This window comes from Myotis lucifugus, unplaced genomic scaffold (genome assembly GCF_000147115.1).
Source record: "Myotis lucifugus unplaced genomic scaffold, Myoluc2.0 scaffold_72, whole genome shotgun sequence".
Classification (NCBI taxonomy): Eukaryota; Metazoa; Chordata; class Mammalia; order Chiroptera; family Vespertilionidae; genus Myotis; species Myotis lucifugus.
In genome coordinates this window covers 4,563,002-4,580,572 of record NW_005871120.1, presented here as the reverse complement: position 1 = coordinate 4,580,572, position 17,571 = coordinate 4,563,002, and the positions used below count along the sequence as shown (strand labels likewise).

General features: G+C 47.7%; 2 protein-coding genes across 4 annotated transcripts in view; one reads left to right on the top strand and one right to left on the bottom strand.

The window, feature by feature from the left end:
* The window catches only part of NAA60 (N(alpha)-acetyltransferase 60, NatF catalytic subunit), a 28,819-nt gene extending 21,794 nt beyond the window's left edge, over nucleotides 1-7,025 (top strand). The window contains exons 4-7 of one of the 2 annotated variants that reach the window (XM_014457312.2): nucleotides 1,812-1,908; nucleotides 2,594-2,848; nucleotides 4,064-4,342; nucleotides 5,628-7,025. In XM_014457312.2, coding sequence (XP_014312798.1) covers nucleotides 1,812-1,908; nucleotides 2,594-2,848; nucleotides 4,064-4,342; nucleotides 5,628-5,692 — 696 coding nt within the window. In that variant the 3' untranslated portion in view covers nucleotides 5,693-7,025. Of the gene's footprint in view, nucleotides 1-1,811; nucleotides 1,909-2,593; nucleotides 2,849-4,000; nucleotides 4,343-5,627 lie in introns of those variants that run through there. The other variant, XM_014457314.2, reaches the window with a different exon arrangement.
* A 2,155-nt stretch (nucleotides 7,026-9,180) lies between these two features.
* CUNH16orf90 (chromosome unknown C16orf90 homolog) lies at nucleotides 9,181-17,571 on the bottom strand. 2 transcript variants are annotated; one of them, XM_023755270.1, is made up of 4 exons: nucleotides 17,250-17,571; nucleotides 13,989-14,086; nucleotides 10,079-10,432; nucleotides 9,181-9,692 (listed from the first exon to the last, which is right to left on the bottom strand). In XM_023755270.1, exons 3-4 carry the CDS (start codon nucleotides 10,260-10,262, stop codon nucleotides 9,535-9,537), a joined length of 342 nt encoding a protein of 113 aa, XP_023611038.1. In that variant the 5' UTR covers nucleotides 10,263-10,432; nucleotides 13,989-14,086; nucleotides 17,250-17,571; the 3' UTR covers nucleotides 9,181-9,534. The 2 variants fall into 2 exon arrangements, with proteins under 2 accessions (XP_023611038.1, XP_023611037.1); XM_023755269.1 differs by lacking the exon at nucleotides 13,989-14,086.

The window sequence follows — 17,571 nt, the reverse complement described above, 5'->3', positions numbered from 1 at the left end:
TATCTCTCCCTTTTGTTTTATTTATTTATTTTTCAAAATATATTTTTATTGATTTCAGAGAGGAAGGGAGAGGGAGAAAGAGATAGAAACATCAGTGATGAGAGAGAATCTTAGATTGGCTGCCTCCTCCTGGGGATAGAGCCGGCAACGGGCATGTTCCTTGACGGGGAATCGAACCGTGATCTCCTGGTTCTTAGGTTGACGCCCAACCACTGAGCTAGCTAGGCAGATCTCTATCCCTTTTAAAGACCCAACCCACTCAGGTCTACCTTAATTTGCCTGTAATTAGATTCTGGCAAAGTTGGTTTCTTTTAAGAGTAACTTTTCTATCCTAGCTTTCTTCTCATTTATTTCCTTCCATTTTTCTGTGTTAAGATACAGCAAAAAAAGAAACATTGGCGTTTTCAGCAAGCATCAGTATCTTTTTGCTCTTTCACAGAACAAACTGCCCCACCTCCCCTCCTCTGACTTGTTCCCCAAAATCCACTCTATGAAGCTCTTCCTGTGTGCCCTCAGCAACTGTCCAGCCCCACACACATGGTGACTAGATCTCTGTACTCCTTTGAATGTGTGGGTTTTCCCATGAGGGCAGAGATTGGGATCCTTTCCTTCTACTTCCTGGGTATCACGAGAGCCTTTGCACTCTGGCACTTTTCTCTGGCCCTGCTGAGAGGCAGAATGACTTCAACACTGAGGAAAGAGCAGGGGCTGTCAGAAGACATCAGCTGGGGAATGAAGTACCTGCTTTACCTTCCTGACCATGGGCTTCAAGTAACAAGAGCAATACGGATCCCTCCCTGAGATTGAGTTTGCCTCTGTCCAGCTTAACTGTAATGTGGAGTGCTGGGGCCGGGGTCAGGGCCAGGAGAGTGGTGAGTAGGGACAGGGACAGGCCAACCCATGTCCAGCACACGGGAGCCACTCGGTGAACAGTGGATAGGGATGAGAGAGGTCAAGTCACCAAGCTTTCTTTCCATGGGGGAGAATCCACCAAGCCTTCTTCTTTACAAAGTAGAAGAACATCAACCTCATTGTGGTCAGATTCACAACTCTCTCAGTCCAGAATTTTACCTCTGAACCAAGAAACCCACAAGGGTTGGTGGGCCATGGTGTGACACTCTGCTTGGTGTGGACAGCAGAGAGGCTACTCAGACTCCCCACCCTCTGTACTCTAAGACCACCTGGGAGCAGCAAAGGATCCTTTAATTAAACTTTTTTTTTAAGATTTTTAAAAATTGATACTTAGAGAGAAAGTAAGGGGAAGGGAGAGAGAAGGAAACATCGATGTGAGAGGCTGCCTCCTGCACATCCCCTAATTGGGATCAAGATTGCAACCCGGGTGTGTGACTGGGAGTCAAACCGGCAACCTTGCTCTGGACAACGCCCAACCAGCTGAGTCACACAGGCCACAGGGCTAATTAAACTTTTAAAACTTTGTGTTTGTCTGGCTGTTAGATCTCTTGGTGTGTCAGTTGACACGCGTGAGCACCATATAGTGCCCACACAGCATAGTCATTTCCTTTTTACCATCATAGCTTCACTTGTCTGGCATCAGTGTCCTTCCTTGTATGGTCTACCACCCTTCCAAAGAGAAGCGATTTTTTGTGAGTGTTCTTATTTTAGCAGAAAGGCCCACACCCTCTTGTTTCCATAGGATGGGGTTGACTCTCCATTATTCTCTGTTCTATCCCTTCCTGCTCCAGTGGCCCCCCAGGTGTTGTGGCTGGGAGAGTCAGCACATGAGATATGTTCTGCAGTGGGACCAGGTGCCTCAACTGTGAACCTGACTTTATTTCTGACTTTTTCTTTAGGATGGAGATATTCTAGCCTCCAACTTCTCTGTTGACACACAAGTTGCATACATTCTAAGTCTTGGAGTAGTGAAGGAATTCAGAAAGCACGGCATAGGTAAGGGGCGGTTGAAATAATGATTTTTGGCATATACACTCCACCACCACCACCACCCACTGCCCTGTTGACCTTCAATTCAGGCCATGCTCTTTCCACACATTACCAGGTCTTTCTGAATGGCCTCGTTCCAAAGCTTACAAGATCAGATTACTAACAACTCCCTAAGGTCCTCATTACAGAATGGGCACCTTTTAACCACACCTGCTGACACACACACACGACTTATATCTGGTCACAAGGTATGCTTGATTAAGAATAGCAAACATAATTGATGAAACAGTCCTAGCTCCCATGGATCAGATTCTTTATCTGACGTCTCCAACTTCCCATCCCACTCAGCCACAGCAGTCTTCATTGTAACCCAGGTCTGCCCATTCCACATTTTCCTGGGCTTAAGTTTACACTTTTTGTTGTCTGAAAGGCTAGTGAATCTCCACTGTGGATCCAGCCCCTGGGAGGGAACTATGCAGCCCGATCCATGTTCCTGGACAGCCAGTGGTCTGCAGCTAACAGGCCCTGTCTGGCTGTGGGATTTTAGGGACTTTGACAGTGGGTGGTTATGGGAAGTCTTTGATAGAATGGCAGAGAGATCTGTAGAGATCTCTGAGGAGGTCACTTCCTTGTCTGCCTTATTCCTTCTCACCTGCCCTGCCATGCGTGACTGTTGCTTCTTTGCCTACAGGTTCTCTTTTACTTGAGAGTTTAAAGGATCACATATCCACCACTGCCCAGGACCACTGCAAAGCCATCTACCTGCACGTCCTCACCACCAACAACACAGCAATAAGCTTCTACGAAAACAGAGACTTCAAGCAGCACCACTATCTCCCCTATTACTATTCCATCCGTGGGGTCCTCAAAGATGGCTTCACTTATGTCCTCTACATCAATGGTGGCCACCCTCCCTGGACCATCTTATATCCTTTTCTTCTCAGGGGTGAGAGACAGTGGCTTCCTAGCATCAGCTGGAGCTGTGGTTGCTTTCAGATGACATTCACAAAGCAAGCTCACAGGATGCATTTTTTCCTGATGAGATGATGATGTGGGTAGATCTGATTTGCATGTATTAGGAATTGATGATCTAGTTGCAGATATTGGGAAAGCAGACATGCTCTGGCATTCATTGTTCCCTGGACTTGAGCCCAGTATAAGAGGTGGATTTTTAATTCTCCTGGTCCAAGATCCACCCATCCATTCATCCATCTATTTACCCAATAAGTATTGGTTGAGAGTTTCCTGTTCCTGGTATGTGTGGGCTACAATAGTGAACAAAATAGACAAAGCGCCTGCCCTGGTGGGGCCTGCATGCTGGCAGGGGAGAAAGCAGATAAGGGAGGTGAAAGAGTTGTTTGCTATTTTGAACACTTAGTTAAAACCTTTCTTACCAGAATGTAGGGTATGTGACCCAGTGGTGTGTCCCTTCCCTGCTCCCTCCCTTTTAACTATCTCTGGCCCTAAACAGGTAAGAGGGAAGCTAGAAGACTTCTTAATAGTCATAGGGTGTGGCCCAGAAAATACTGTGTGTACGTGTACCTGTGTGTAATTACTAGTAAATAAATGAGTCTAGGATTTATCCATTTCATAGGGAAATAAACGGGAGAGAGGTGGTACAAAGCCCACAGGTCTCCATGCTCATGTGAAGATGGGTCTCTGTGCTAAGGGCTTAACACTGTTGACCACCCTTCCCCCCCCCCCCCCCCCCCATGTCACAGGAATGAAGCCCTGCCCCTCTGAGGACTGAGGGTAGGGGGAGGACCGGGAACACTTGCTCTTTTGCTTTACCCCTCCCCGCAGCACCCAGTCCCTGTCTGTTAACCTTAGTCTGTGTGTCCATGTGCCTGAGGCCTCACCTGGAAGGGCCTTTTGTACGCACATGCTGCCTTTATTATTTTGCATAGTGGAGGCCCCTCCATCTATGGAGGTTTTCCAGCACTCTGCAGAGGCTAAGTGGACTTTCGGCCTCCCTTGAGAATGGCATGCTGTCTGCACTCAGTCCTGCAGGTTGCTGTTTGGGCCTCTGCTGACAGTGCCACTCCAGGGGTGTGTGGGCAGGGAAGGCGAGTTGGAGTCTTCCTTAACAGAGTCCCACGGACTACATCCAGCACCTGGGTTCTGCTCTAGCAAACCTGAGCCCCTGCTCCATCCCACACAGGATTTACCGCCAGGCCCACAGCCTGCTCTGCAGCTTCCTGCCATGGTCGAGCATCTCCACCAAGGGCGGCATTGAATACAGCCGGACCATGTGATGCCAGCCGGGCAGCCTCCAACAGGTCCCACCCCTTGGCGCCCTGCGGAGCCCACCTTCCTGGCCATTTGACCTCAACTGTGTTCTGCAGAGGAGCTGGCCCATCACCTGCCCCAGCTGCAGGCCCGGTGCTACATGGGCTCGGGAGCAGAGCGTCGTGGGGCAGGTATGCCCGGTCTCCAACAGGTATGCCAGAACAGGTGGTGGGGAAAGGGGGATCAGAACTGAGTGGGATGATGGTCTTGAGAAATGGAGGGCCTGACGCTTCCAACAATAAAAACAGAAGGCTCTGGATAGGCACCTGCTGCACTCAGGGCTGAGGTAGTTCCTGAGCAACTCTCAGAAACTTGAAGGAGGATTGCCCTAGCCGGTTTGGCTCAGTGGATAGAGCGTCAGCCTACGGACTGAAGGGTCCTGGGTTCAATTCCTGGTCAAGGGCACATGCCTGGGTTGTGAGCTCGATCCCCAGTAGGAGGCATGCAGGAGGCAGCCAATCAGTGGTTCTCTCTCATCATTGATGTTTATCTCTCTTCCTCTCTCTTCCTCTCTGAAATCAATTATATATATATATATATATATATATATATATATATATATATATATATGAAATTTGAAGGAGGAAAGCAGAGTCCTGAGCCCTTGCCCAGAACCTCATCTTTTCCCTTGAACAACTTTTAAAAAAATAATGCATTCACAGAAATGGAAAAGGTACCAAAAGATCAAGCCCTTTCTCTGCCCCCACCCCGCCATCCATAACCACTTATTACCTTTCCAAGGGGTGTCTGGAGCTGATGTCAGCTTTAACACCAGCGGCATCATCAGCTCAATGAAGTTCGCTGAGGTGGGCACCTTATAGATGAGGGCTCTGTTCAGACATGGCCACTTTTTTTTTTCTTTTCTTTCAAAATAATAGCTTTATTTTTATTATGATTATAAACATGTTACATGGTCATTACTTTAAAACTCAAACCATATAGAAAAGTGTGAAGAAAAAAAGTAAAACCTCATCACTGAGAGAAAACCACTAATATTTTGGTAAACCTCTTTTCAAACATATTTGTATGCCTATAAACCTATACAGACATAAAGATATAGACATGGCCACTTCTGAACACCATGAGTACTATGGGGAGCCAGTCTCTCTCAGACCTCAGAGAACATCAGAGTTGGAAAGGGTCATGGGGACCCCAGGGCTCATCCGCTTATGCATGGACACGGCCTAGAGCAGATTGTTGATTTGAGCCAAGCTCACACAGCGTGCTCCATGGCCACTTGGGCTGGCATGCCCAGTGCCTTGATTTGTGCTGGGACTAAGGAACCCAGATGTCACTAAAAGGGACTCTGGGTCTAGAGAAGGGTTCACCCTTCGGGGGCACCCAGGGCCAGCAGTGGGTTCCTAGGCCGGACATAGTGTGGGCATAGTGTTCCTGTGGAGACCTTCACCCCTGCTCCCCTCTTCTCTTTCCTGCAGGCTCTTCCAGCCCTCCTTCCTGCTCTGGAAACCTCTGCCCTTGCCCTGGTCTGGCCCCCATGTGAGTGCACCAGCCTCATAGGCTGGCCACAGTGTTCATTGTGGTCAGTTGCTTCTGCTGCCCTGGGAGTATGGGGGCAGGAGAGGGCTTCCTTCCCTGCACGTCCTCACTGGCCTCTTCCCCCGCACTGCCCGTTCCTTCCAACTCCTTCCTCCAAAGCCGGAATTAACTCCTGGGAGGGAGGAACCCAAGTGTTATGGATAGACTTGGCCCTAAAGACACAGGAGCCTCAAAACAATGAAGAGGTGAAATAAAGGGAATGCCAAACCCTTGTAAAGAACCAGCCTCAGAAGCCTGGGGGGCAGGAGCAACCCCTACCTCCCCAGGAGGGGCTGGCGAGTGGTGGGAGGCTTTTCACCCAAGCACAGAGCTCTGGGGCTTGGCTCCCTGGCATGGTGGTCAGTTAATGGGAAGGTTTCCCACTCCTCTGTTGGCAGTCCTGCTGCCTCAGAGAGCGAGGAACTACCCATCACATGCTGGATGTGCCATTCAGTTGAACTGCCCCAGGGAGCCGGGCTGAGGACAGGTGCTGGTGAGGGTCCCAAGGGCCCTCCCCTCCAGCCCCCCAGTTCCGTGAGATGCAGTTCTGAGGCCTGACCATATGCAAACACGAAGAATTGAGTGTGGTGTTTGATCAAGTAGGACCTGGTCTTTGAGGCTGGGGCAGTCGCTTGCCTTGTGGTCCTCAGCCTCTGGGAACAGAAGAGGCTGTGTCAGTGCCAGGAAGCATGCATGTGGACATCACTTGCTTCTGGCGTTCCCTCCACCCCATCCCCCAAAGCTGCTTGCTCCCTGCCCTGCCCTCCAGAGTAAAGGGGGTTGGCAGAGTCGTGCCCAGCATTGCTGCAGTGTCCTGGAGCCATCGCCACAGTGCACAGTCTGAGGGAGGAGAAGGTGGACCAACCAAGCAAGAGGGCCTCGGATTGGCATCCTTCCCTCCCTCGGAACTCCCAGCCCAGGGGCTCCTCTGGCCTTGCGGTGGGGGAAGGGGTTTCTCGAGATGAAGGCGAGCCTGCGCAGGAAAACCACCTCTCCTTCCTCGGCCACTTCACACTCTCACTGACTGGTCCCCCCTCCGTGCTGACATTGACTTTGAGCTGAGGCCCAGCTCAGTGTCCTCTCTAATCTGAATCAACGGTTATCATGTGGTTTTTATTTCTGCCCCACGGGGTAAGGGAAGAGTCTTCCAGAAGGTTCTGCCTTGGACTTGGATAATTGAGCCGAGGCCTTGCCCTGCCCCTTCCTCCTTGCCCCTAATCACGGCAGTATCTAGCCCAGTGTTGAACAGATTGTAGTGTTCTGATTACAAACAAATAAATAGACTTTAATTGGTCACATCCTGTCTTGCACTTTGGGCCATTCCTGTGGGGATTTGCCCCCTTGCTGGGACAGTGGTTTTAGGTGGCCCGGGAGCTGCTTGTTGGTTGCTTTCTAGTCCCGAGGATGGCTTCCAGGTAAAAGGACCGATTGTGTCATTATCCTGCCAAAGAATGCAGTCCTGGGAAGAGGGTCTAGAGTCGAAAAGCACAATTGGGTTCTTTCTCTAAACTCAGAAGATCCTCAAGCAGCTGCCTGCATTTGTTTAGGGGTCTCCTTGGCCAACCTTAGGCCTTGAGCTGGGGCACAGTCCCCTGGCGGTCGCTATCCTGGCTTAGAGAAGGCTCGATAGGTGACTCAATGCAGTGGTCAGGTAGGAACCCTGGGCCAGTGCACCTTGCCACAGGAGCCAGGGGGACTGGGACCTTTGGTCCAGGGCACCTCATCTTGGCAGCCTGAGGTTGGCCAAGTCTGGGATCATGTGCTCCCAGCAATCTCTCCTTGGAGTTTCTGGCCACCCTGGCCATGGAGTCATGCTAGTTGCCCCTTTAGACAGATGAAAACTGGTTCAGGGGCCGGCAGTTACCCAGGAGCCATGCAGTTCTTGAACGGCCCCTCCAAAACCTGTGTGTACTGTTCCCTTGACGGTGGCGCATCACCCAGACAGCCCTCCCCAGGACAGGGCCTGAGGCACCTGCAGAGCTGGGTGTCAGGGAGCCAGCCCATGGGGTTGTATGGAGGCTGGAGGCGTTGAATGTTTCAAGGTCAGTGAACTGGCCTGGTCTCTGAGTCCTAGCAGCATCCTAGTTCAGAGTCCCCTGTGGCAGGTCCAGGGGCCAGGCCATGCCCTCAGGCCATGAGTTACACCCTTGCTAATTGAGGCAGATACACCTTGTTTAATGGGTCAGCTTCAGAATTAAGGGGTTACTCCTTGGGGCCCTTGGTTAGTCATGTGGCCAAGTATTAACTTGCGAGGGTGGGTAGGGGCAGGAGTTCTGGTGACCATGGTCCTAAAGGTAACTGTGCCCTTCCAACCCATCAGGCTTCAAGGATAGGCTCCCAAGGGCTGAGACTGGCTCCTGGTGGCCCAGTTCCAAACCCACTGGCCATTCAGGGAATGGGGTGAGGATGCCCCAGGTTGGTCAGTGTGCATTTCCACAAATGTCTGCTTGTTTGAGGCCCTGGGTGCTCCTTCACATCAGTTCCCTGTCCCCAGCATGCCATGGCCATGGCTTTCCACTTGTCAGCCTCTTTGGAGTGCTTTTCAAAAAAGCTTTGGGAGGTTTAGGGAAAAACCGTTTAGAGATCAACTCAGCTGCAGCAGATGTCCTTCCTTGAGGGAGAGACTAGGCTGTGGTTTGTCTGCCCTCCATGCTTCAGCAAGGGCTCAACGGGCTGAAGGATGCACTCCCAAGGTGGTTCAGAGGGCAGTGGTGGCCTCCCTGGTGTGGGTTGGTTTCCCACCGTGTGGAGGCTCTTTATGTGGATACTGACCTGCCCCCCCCCCCCACACACACACACTAGAAGCCACCAGGCTTCCTTCATGCCAGAGTGATGCCAAGTTACTTCTACCACATCTATTGTGGTAAAGCAAGACCCAGAGCCAGTCCCAAGTCAAGACAGGAAGTAATACACAGGGTCAGACCACCGGGATGTGGCCCAGTGGAGGCCACCACAGACTGGGCATCCTCAGATCTGAACCCTGGGGGCAGTCTGGAAGGAACCCAGCTCTCCTGGTCTCCAGAATCATAGACACTATCACTTGGGTATGGCAGGAGCCCCCCAAAGGGGCTTCCAACCTGGGCTGCCAGGACTGGAAGTCAGCCAAACAGTGAGGGTCAGAGGCCAACCTTGATCTTCCCATCCTGTCCCCACAGGGCTGAGGCCTAGTGACATAGACCAGGAGTGATTCTACCCCCAGGGGGTATTGGACACTATCTGGAGACACTTTTGGTTGTCACAGTTTGGAGGAGGGAGCTAGCTGAATCTAGTGGGTAGAGGCTGCTGACACTGCTCAACATCCTACAACACCCCTGATGGCCCCCACCACAAAGAATGATCTGGCCCCAAATAGCAACAGGGCCAGGACATGGAAACTTGCTCTCAGAAACACAGGTGCCAAGGGGCTGTTTCTCTAATGGAACTGGCCTGATGACAGACGGAGGGACAAAGGTGCATGTGGGCTTTGGCTTTTATTGAGATTAGACCAGCAGGCTCCCCAGTCTCTTTGGGAGCCCCTCTCTCCACTCAGCCCGGCCTCCCAGGTACAAGTGGTTTACTTGAGTTGGAGCAGGCTGCAAGGGCATGCCCAGGCTTCTATTTTTTTCTGTCCCTCCCTCAGGACCTCCTCTTCCTCCCCTCGAGTTTTCCCAAGGTTGGCCCAGGCTCTGGTGCTGGGCATCTGCAGGTGTCTCCATCTGGAGGGGGCTAGTGGTGGGGCTGAGCCCTTCCTCTCTGGACCTGCCTCCTCCGCCACCTCCTGGGTCATCTTTCCCCTCCTGTCCTGAGCTGTGAAAACCGCTCGGATCCCTACGGCCTCTCCAGAGCCCCAGAGCAGATTCTCTTGCACAGTGGACAGGTGGGCTCCTCTGAGGCCTCCCAGGATCTCTTGGGCCGGAACCCCAAGCCTTCATGGGTACCAGGCTGGGAGGGGGCACCCTTGGCTGGATCCATGCTGGTACTGGATGCTGAGGAAAGGGGAGGGAGGAGTTACTTGGAAGGCCCAAGGGGAGGCTGCCAGCCTATCTTATCCTATGATGCCCCCTCTAGAACCTGACATCCTTTAAAACAGGAGTGGAAGGGGTGGGGGTGGAGGGTCTCTTTAAAGATAATCCACGAGGGAGGGAGGAGGAAGAGGGAAACTCGGTTCAAGTTCTTCATCTGACCCAAACCCTTCATTTTACTAATGGGGAAAATGAGGCCCAGCCAGAAGTGGGGGAGCTTGTCAGTTGCAGAGATGGCACAGAAACCCTGAGGCTTGGGAGTGGGGCAGGGCCCATCTGCATCCAACTGAGTCTCCAACCCACCCCTTCCCTGGGTCTCTCCCTCCTGCATCACCTAGACGGGTGCTCACCTGTATTTCCCAGGCTGTCCCTGGGCAGTTGAGCTTTCAGAAGGGCTGAACGGTGGCTGTTACCTGGGTTCAGAGTCCCCTGTGGCAGGTCCAGGGGCCAGGCCATGCCCTCAGGCCATGGGAGGCAGCCCCCAGCCATGAGCCGGCCCAGCCAGTGACTCTCACACTGGCCAGCAGGCTGCATGTGGCCTGGTAGGTAGAGTGCCAGGCCCCGGAGATGGCGCAGCCGGAAGTTCTTGGGCTTGCTTCCCTGGGCACTGGGACACTGCTGCTGCTGGGCCCCCAGCCCTCCTTCGTAGATGTTGGATGGTGTGTCGGGGTGACTGGGGAGTCCTTGGGCCCAGCTCACGGAATCTGTGGAGGGGAAAGCAGGAGGGTGGTGTCCAGCAGGCCACAGCAGCCATGATGGGAGGACAACACATCACATGCTCATGTGATGGGCTCCATGTCAGCCTGCCAAACCTCAGCTTACCTGTCTGTCAAATGGACTAAAATCCTTGCCTCCAGCCTCCCCTGACCCAAGGTATTAATCTTCTCTCCTCTCCCAGCCAACAGGGAGGTCTGAGAAGCCTTAGCCTTGGCACCAAATTCTCTTTCAGGTCTTCAAGTCCTCCTGCCACCTTCCCCCTTTTTTTGTTAATCCTCACCTGAGGATATTTTTTTCCATTGATTTTTTGAGAGAGTGGAAGGAAGGGAGGAGAGGGGAGGGAAGTGGGAAAGAGAGAGAGATGTGAATGAGACACATTGGTTGCCTCCCACAGGCGACCCAACTGGACTGGCGATTGAACCTGCAACCCAGGTACGTACCCGTGACCGGAAATCGAACCCATGAGCCTTCAGTGTATGGGCTCTAACCACTGACCATACTAGACCCATTTCTCCCCCTAACCTAGATCACTGTGGTATAGAAATTTCACAGTGGGTTCAGAATCACACAGTCCAGGTCACACGTCCTGGACCAGTGGCCATTCCTCTCTCCCAAGTATACATGTCCCTGGTGGCTTTGGGCCCACGTCAGGACAGTAGTACATCTCTCTTCCTGCCATTCTTTCCCATAGCCCCACACCTTCTCTTATGTGCAGCTCAGAGAACGCACAGACCAAGGCTTCCATTGAGGGCCAGTTTGGTGGGGGAGGAGTGGCCCAGCCTCCTGTGCAGCAGGGCTCTGTTCTCCCCTGCCTAGGGGGTGGGTCTACAGGTTTCCCTTAGCAACCGGCTGTGTGATGTCACAGGGAAGCCTTCCTGGACCCCCTGAGTTAGAGGTAGGATTATGGCCTGGACAGAGACAAGGTGGGAGGAGAGCAAGGGAACGGGGCAGAACCTGAGGGGAGGTTCCTGGTCCCTCTGGCTTGGGACAGGCCATACAAAACAGACTCAGCTCTTGCAGGCTGAGGAGTCACTTCCAGAGGTGACCTCATGGGAATCTCAGTTTCCGCATCTGTGGTTGGAAAATGAGGTTTAGGGGTACAGACTTAGTGAAACCTGGGTCAGTGCTTTGAGCACGCTGATAAGGTGGTTCTGAGTGGGTAAGTCACAAGTTGGTTTGGGTTTTTTTTAGTCACAACTTTTTAAACTATTTCCCCATAAGTAAAGTAAGGGTATTGTGTGGCTCATACCAAATGTGAAGAAATATTGAGGAGGAACTACAGCTCTTATATACTACTGGTGGGAATGTAAAATGGCACCACCACTTTGGGAAACAATTTCTTAAAAAGTTAAAACTTTCAAATAAAAGGCATCCAAATTGGAAATGAAAAAGTACAACTTTCATTATTTGCAGATGCCATAACTACATATATAGAGAAATGCTATTAGAAATGGTAAATAAATTCAATAAAATAGTAGAGTACAAAATTAATATTCAGAAATCAGTTGCATTTTTGTATACTAATAATGAACTATTAGAGAAATTAAGGAAACAATACCATTTACAATTGCATCAAAAAAACAAAATACTTAGGAACAAATTTAACATATGAGGTAAAAAAAGCTGTACTTGAAAAATTGAAGAAGATACAAATAAATGGAAGTATATACATGGACAGGAAGAACTTAACATCATTAAAATGTCCTTATTTCCCAGATCTATGGTTTCAAAGCAATCCCTATCAAAACACTAGGGCATTTCTCACAGAACTAGACAATCCTCAACTTGATGTGGAACCACAAAAGACCCCAAACAGCCAAAGCAACCTTAAGAAGGACAAAGTTGGGCTGTGCTCTTTCTCTGGAGCACTCCCATGCTTTCCCCCTTCTTATTTCCCCAGGCATGTTACCTTTGCCTTTCTTCTAAGTTATAAAGGCCCTTTTTTTGACTCTATAACTTGTTTCCTGAGACCATGCAGCCTAGCTGGCTCACTTTTTCTACCTCTGTGACCTTCTAAATAAACTTTTGCTTGTAAAAGGAAAAAAAAAACATCCAAAGTTGGAGGAGGTATTGTGCTACTTGATCTCAAACTATACTACAAGACTATAGTAATCAAAACATTGTACTGGCATAAAAACAGATACATAGATCAGAATAAAGAGCCCAGAAATAAACCCACATCTATATGGTCAATTAATCTATGACAAAGGATGCAAGAATATACAATGAGGTAGACAGTCTCTTCAATAAATGGTGTTGGGGAAACTGGACAGGTATATGCCAAAAAAATACACCTAGACCACTTTCTTACACTATATACAAGAATAAACTCAAAATTGATTAAGTGTAAGACTTGAAACCATAAAACTAGAAGAAAACAGGCAGTAAACTCTGACATTGCTCTTAGCAAACATTTTTTGGCTATGTCTCAATCGGGCAAGGGAAACAATCCAACAAAAAAATAAATGGGTCTACATCAAACTAAAAAGTTTTTGCGCAGCAAAGGAAACCATCAACAAAAAGACAACCTACTGAGTGGGAGAAAATATTCACCAATGATACATCGATAAGGTGTTAATATCCAGATATAAGGAACTCATACAATTTAGCACCAAAAAGATTTAAAAATGGGCAGAGGACCTGAATAGGCATTTCTCCAAAGAGGATATACACATGGCTAATCCTATATAATAAAAGCCTAATATGCTAAGTGTCTGGTCGTTTGGTCGTCTGTTCAATCAAAGCGTAATATACTAGTGATATGCTAAGGCCACTCAACTGCTCGCTATGACATACACTGACCACCAGGGGGCAGACAGTCGACTGGTCGATCAGTCGCTGTTATGTGCACTGACCACCAGGGGGCAGATGCTCCGACCGGTATGTTAGCTTGCTGCTGGGGTCCAACCTATAGGGACTGAGGGAGCCAGACTGGACAAGCCTTGTAGCCCTCCTGTGGTCCCTTCCCACCTGGCCAACCTCCCTCCTCCCTCCCCGGCCTGATCATGCACTGGTGGGTTCCCTCGGCCTGGCCTATGCCCTCTTGCAATCCTGCCTGAGGGATCCCCCACCCCTGAGTGCACGAATTTCATGCACCAGGCCTCTTGTAAGATATAAGAAAAGATGCTCAATGTCACTAATCATAAGGGAAATACAAATTTAAACTACAATGGGACATCACCTCACAATTGTCAAAATGGTTGTTATTAAATCAGCAAGTGTTGGTGAAGATTTGGGGAAAAGGGAACCTTTTTGCACTGTTAGCAGCATTACAAATTGGTGCAGCTACTATGGAAATAGTATGAAGTCCTCAAAAATTAAAAATAGAGCTATCATATAACCCAGCAATTTCACTTCTGAGTATTTATCCAAAGACATCCAAAATACTAATTTGAAATGATATATGCATTCCTATGTTCATTGCAGCATTATTCACAATAACCAAAATATGGAGGCAACCTAACTGTCCAGTGATAGAAGACTGGATAAAGATGTTGTATATATGGGGAATATTACTAGGCCATAAAAAGAATGAAATCTTACCATTTATGAAAACATGGATGGACTCAGGGTATTATGCTAAGTGAAGTAAGTCAGACAGACAAAGACAAATGCCATGTGACTTCACTTATATGTGGAACCTAAAAAACAAAGTAAATGAACTAATAAGACAGAAACTCATAGATACAGAGAACAAACTGATAGTTGCCAGATGGGGAGTTGAGGGACATGGTTAAAAAAAAAAGCGAAGGGCTTAAGTACAACTTGGCAGTTAACAAAATAGTCATTGGAGCCCTGGCCGGGTGGCTCAATTATACCAAGGTTGCGGGTTTGATCCCTGGTCAGGGCACATACAAGAATCAACCAATGAATGCATAAATAAGTGGAACAACAAACAGGTGTTTCTCTCTCTCATTAGTTTTTAAAAAGACATGGAGATGTAACATAAGCCTAGGGAGTATAGTCAATAATATTGTAGTATCTATTAGTGGTGTCAGGTGGGTACTAGACTTATTGGGGGGATCACTTATAAGTTATATAAATGTCTTATCATTATGCTATACACCTAAAACATATAATATTGAATGTCAACTGTAACTGAAAAATTAATGTTAAACTTTCAATTCTATCAATTCACAGATAACATGATCTTACATAGAGAAATTAGTTCACACTCAAAATTGTTTGAGACAGCGAAACTATTAGAGCTAATAATAAAGTTCAGCAAGTTGCTAGATATAAGATCAACACAAAAATTGTATTTCTAGCCCTAACCGGTTTGGCTCAGCAGATAGAGCGTCGGCCTGGGGACTGAAGGGTCCCAGGTTCGATTCCAGTCAGGGGCATGTACCCGGGTTGTGGGCACATCCCCAGTGGGGGGCATGTGGGGGGCAGCTGAATCTATGTTTCTTTCTCATCGATGTTTCTGACTATGTCTCTCCCTCTCCCTTCCTCTCTGTAAAAAATCAATAAAATATATTTTTTAAAAAATTGTATTTCTATACACTGGCAAAAGAACAAAAAGAATAAAACAGGAATAAATTTCACCAAGGAATTGCAAGATAACACTGAAAACTACAAAACATTGCTGAAAAAAATAAAGACGACTTATAAAATGGAAAAACATTCCTGTTCATGAGTTGAAGGCTTAATATTGTTAAGACAGCAGTACTCCCTAAAGTGATCTACAGATACTTTGAAAATCCCAATGGTCTTTTATGCAGAAACAGGAAAGCTGATTCTAAAATTCATGTGGAATTACAAAGGAGCCCAAATAACCAAAAACAATTTTTAAAAAGAATTTAAATTTAACCAAAATAGTATGGAACCAGCATAAGGATAGACATCACAACCAATGGAACAGATTAGAGAGACCAGAAATAAAGCCATATATTTATGGTCAATTGATTTTCAACAAGAGTGCCAAGACTATTCAAAGCGGTAAAGAATTTCTTCAACAAATGGTGCTGGGGCAATGGATAGCCACATGCAAGAGAATGAAGTTTGACCCCTATCTCACACCATGTACAAAAATTAACTCAAAATGCATCAAAGACCTAAATGTAAGAGCTAAAAACTCTTAGAAGAAAACATAAATCTTCATGAGCTTGGTTTTGGCAATGAACTGTTAGATATGACAAAACTACAAGTGAAAGAAAAAATAAATTTGACTTCATAAAAATTTAAAATGTTGCTGCTGCAAAAGGCACTCTCAAGAAGTAAAAGCTTAGAGAATGTGATAAAATATTTGCAAATCATATATCTGATAAGTGTGTAGTATGCAGAATATATAAAGAAGTCTTATAATTCAACAACAAAAAGACAACCCAATTTTAAAATGGTTAAGTTGAATAGATATTTCTCCAAAGAAGATATACAAACTGTCAACAAGCACAAGAAAAGATGCTCAACAGTATTAGTCATTAGGGAAATACAATTTAAAACACAATATGATAACTACTTACCCATGAGGATGGATATAATTAAATTTAAATAAATTGAGAAATGTTAATGAGGATGTGAAGAAACTGGAATCCTCCTACACTACTAGTGGGAATGTAAAATGGTGGAGGCAATAACAAAAGTTCAAGTTGGTACACATCCTTTTAAGCTGTTCCCACTGTCAGGCTTTTGTTTGTTATTTTAGCCATACAAATAACTATCTAGTGATATGTTATTGTGGTTTAATATGTGCTTTCCTAAGGACTAATAACCTTGAGCATCTTTTGCTTTGCTTATTATTTGCCATATATCTTCTTCTTTGAAGTATCTGTTTACATTTTTTGTCCACTTCCTAATTGGATTGAGTTTTGAGAGTTCGTTATGTATTCTGGATAAAACTTTTCATCAGATGGTTTGTGAATATTTTCTTCTAAACTGTGGATTATCCTTCCATTTTCTTTGTTTTGTTAATATTCACCGGAGGGTATTTTCCCATTGATTTTGAGAGAGAGTGGAAGGAAGGGGAGAGGGGGGAGAGAAAGAGGAGAAAAACATCAATGTGAGAGAGACATGTTGGATTGGTTGCCTCCCGCACGCACCCGGGCTAGGGATCGAGCCTGCAACCAAGGCAGGTACCCAGGACTGGAATTGTACCCTTGACTGGAATTGAACCTGGGACACTTCAGTCCTCAGGCTGATGCTCTATTCACAGAGCCAAACCGACGAGGGCTAGTCTTTCATTTTCTTAAAGTACCTTACCCAAATGGCGAGGCTCAGTGGTTGACCATCCACCTATGAACCAGCAGGTCAGGGCTGGATTCCTTCCGGTCAGGGCACATGCCCAGGTTGCCAGCCCTGTCCCCATTGAGGAGGGGGAGGGTGTGTGTGTGTGTGCAGGAGGCAGCCAATCAACGATTCTCTCATCAATGTTTCTCTCTCCCCCCTTCTCCCTTCCTCTCTGAAATCAATTCAAATACATTTTTAGAAAAGTGTCTTGAAGAGAAGTTTTCACTTTATATGAAGTCCAGTTTACTTAAAAATTTTTTGGTGTATCTAAGAAATCCTGCTTAATCCAGTCATAACGCGTTCCCGTAAGTTATCTTCTAGAAAAGTTAGTTTTAGGGTTGTTTTTTTTTAACTTAAAAATACTTTATTGAGCACTTGATATAAACAGTAGTTTCTTGTAAGGTGACAGTTTTAGGTTTTATATTTAGGTAATAGTGAAGGTTCATTTACTTGGATTTCCAATTGTTAATTGTTTCAAACCATTCATTGAAAGACTATTCTTTCTCCACTGAAGTGCTCCGTCACCTTTGTCGTACTGACCACATGTGTGTGGATGTATTTGGGGGCCCTCTTTACCGTCTGCGCATTTATGTGTCCGTTACTTCGCCAACACCGATACGGGGGCGGAGGGCATCGCAGCGGTTGGCAGTCCCTCCTCCTCGCCCATCCTTCCAAGCTCAGCTCACTGCATCTCCCAGCTCTTCTTTTCACCTGTCCTCCTCCAGGGCAGCCGAGGGAGGGCTCCCAGCTGAGGCCCCAGCTGATCTGGCCGGGAGTTGGGGCGCGGTCCTCACCCTGGAGCCTTCCCGTCCCCCAACAAGGCGCACAAACGCTCCCCGACTGAGGGCACGGTTACCAGGACAACCGCCGGCGCGCGAGGACCCAGACCGATTTCCGG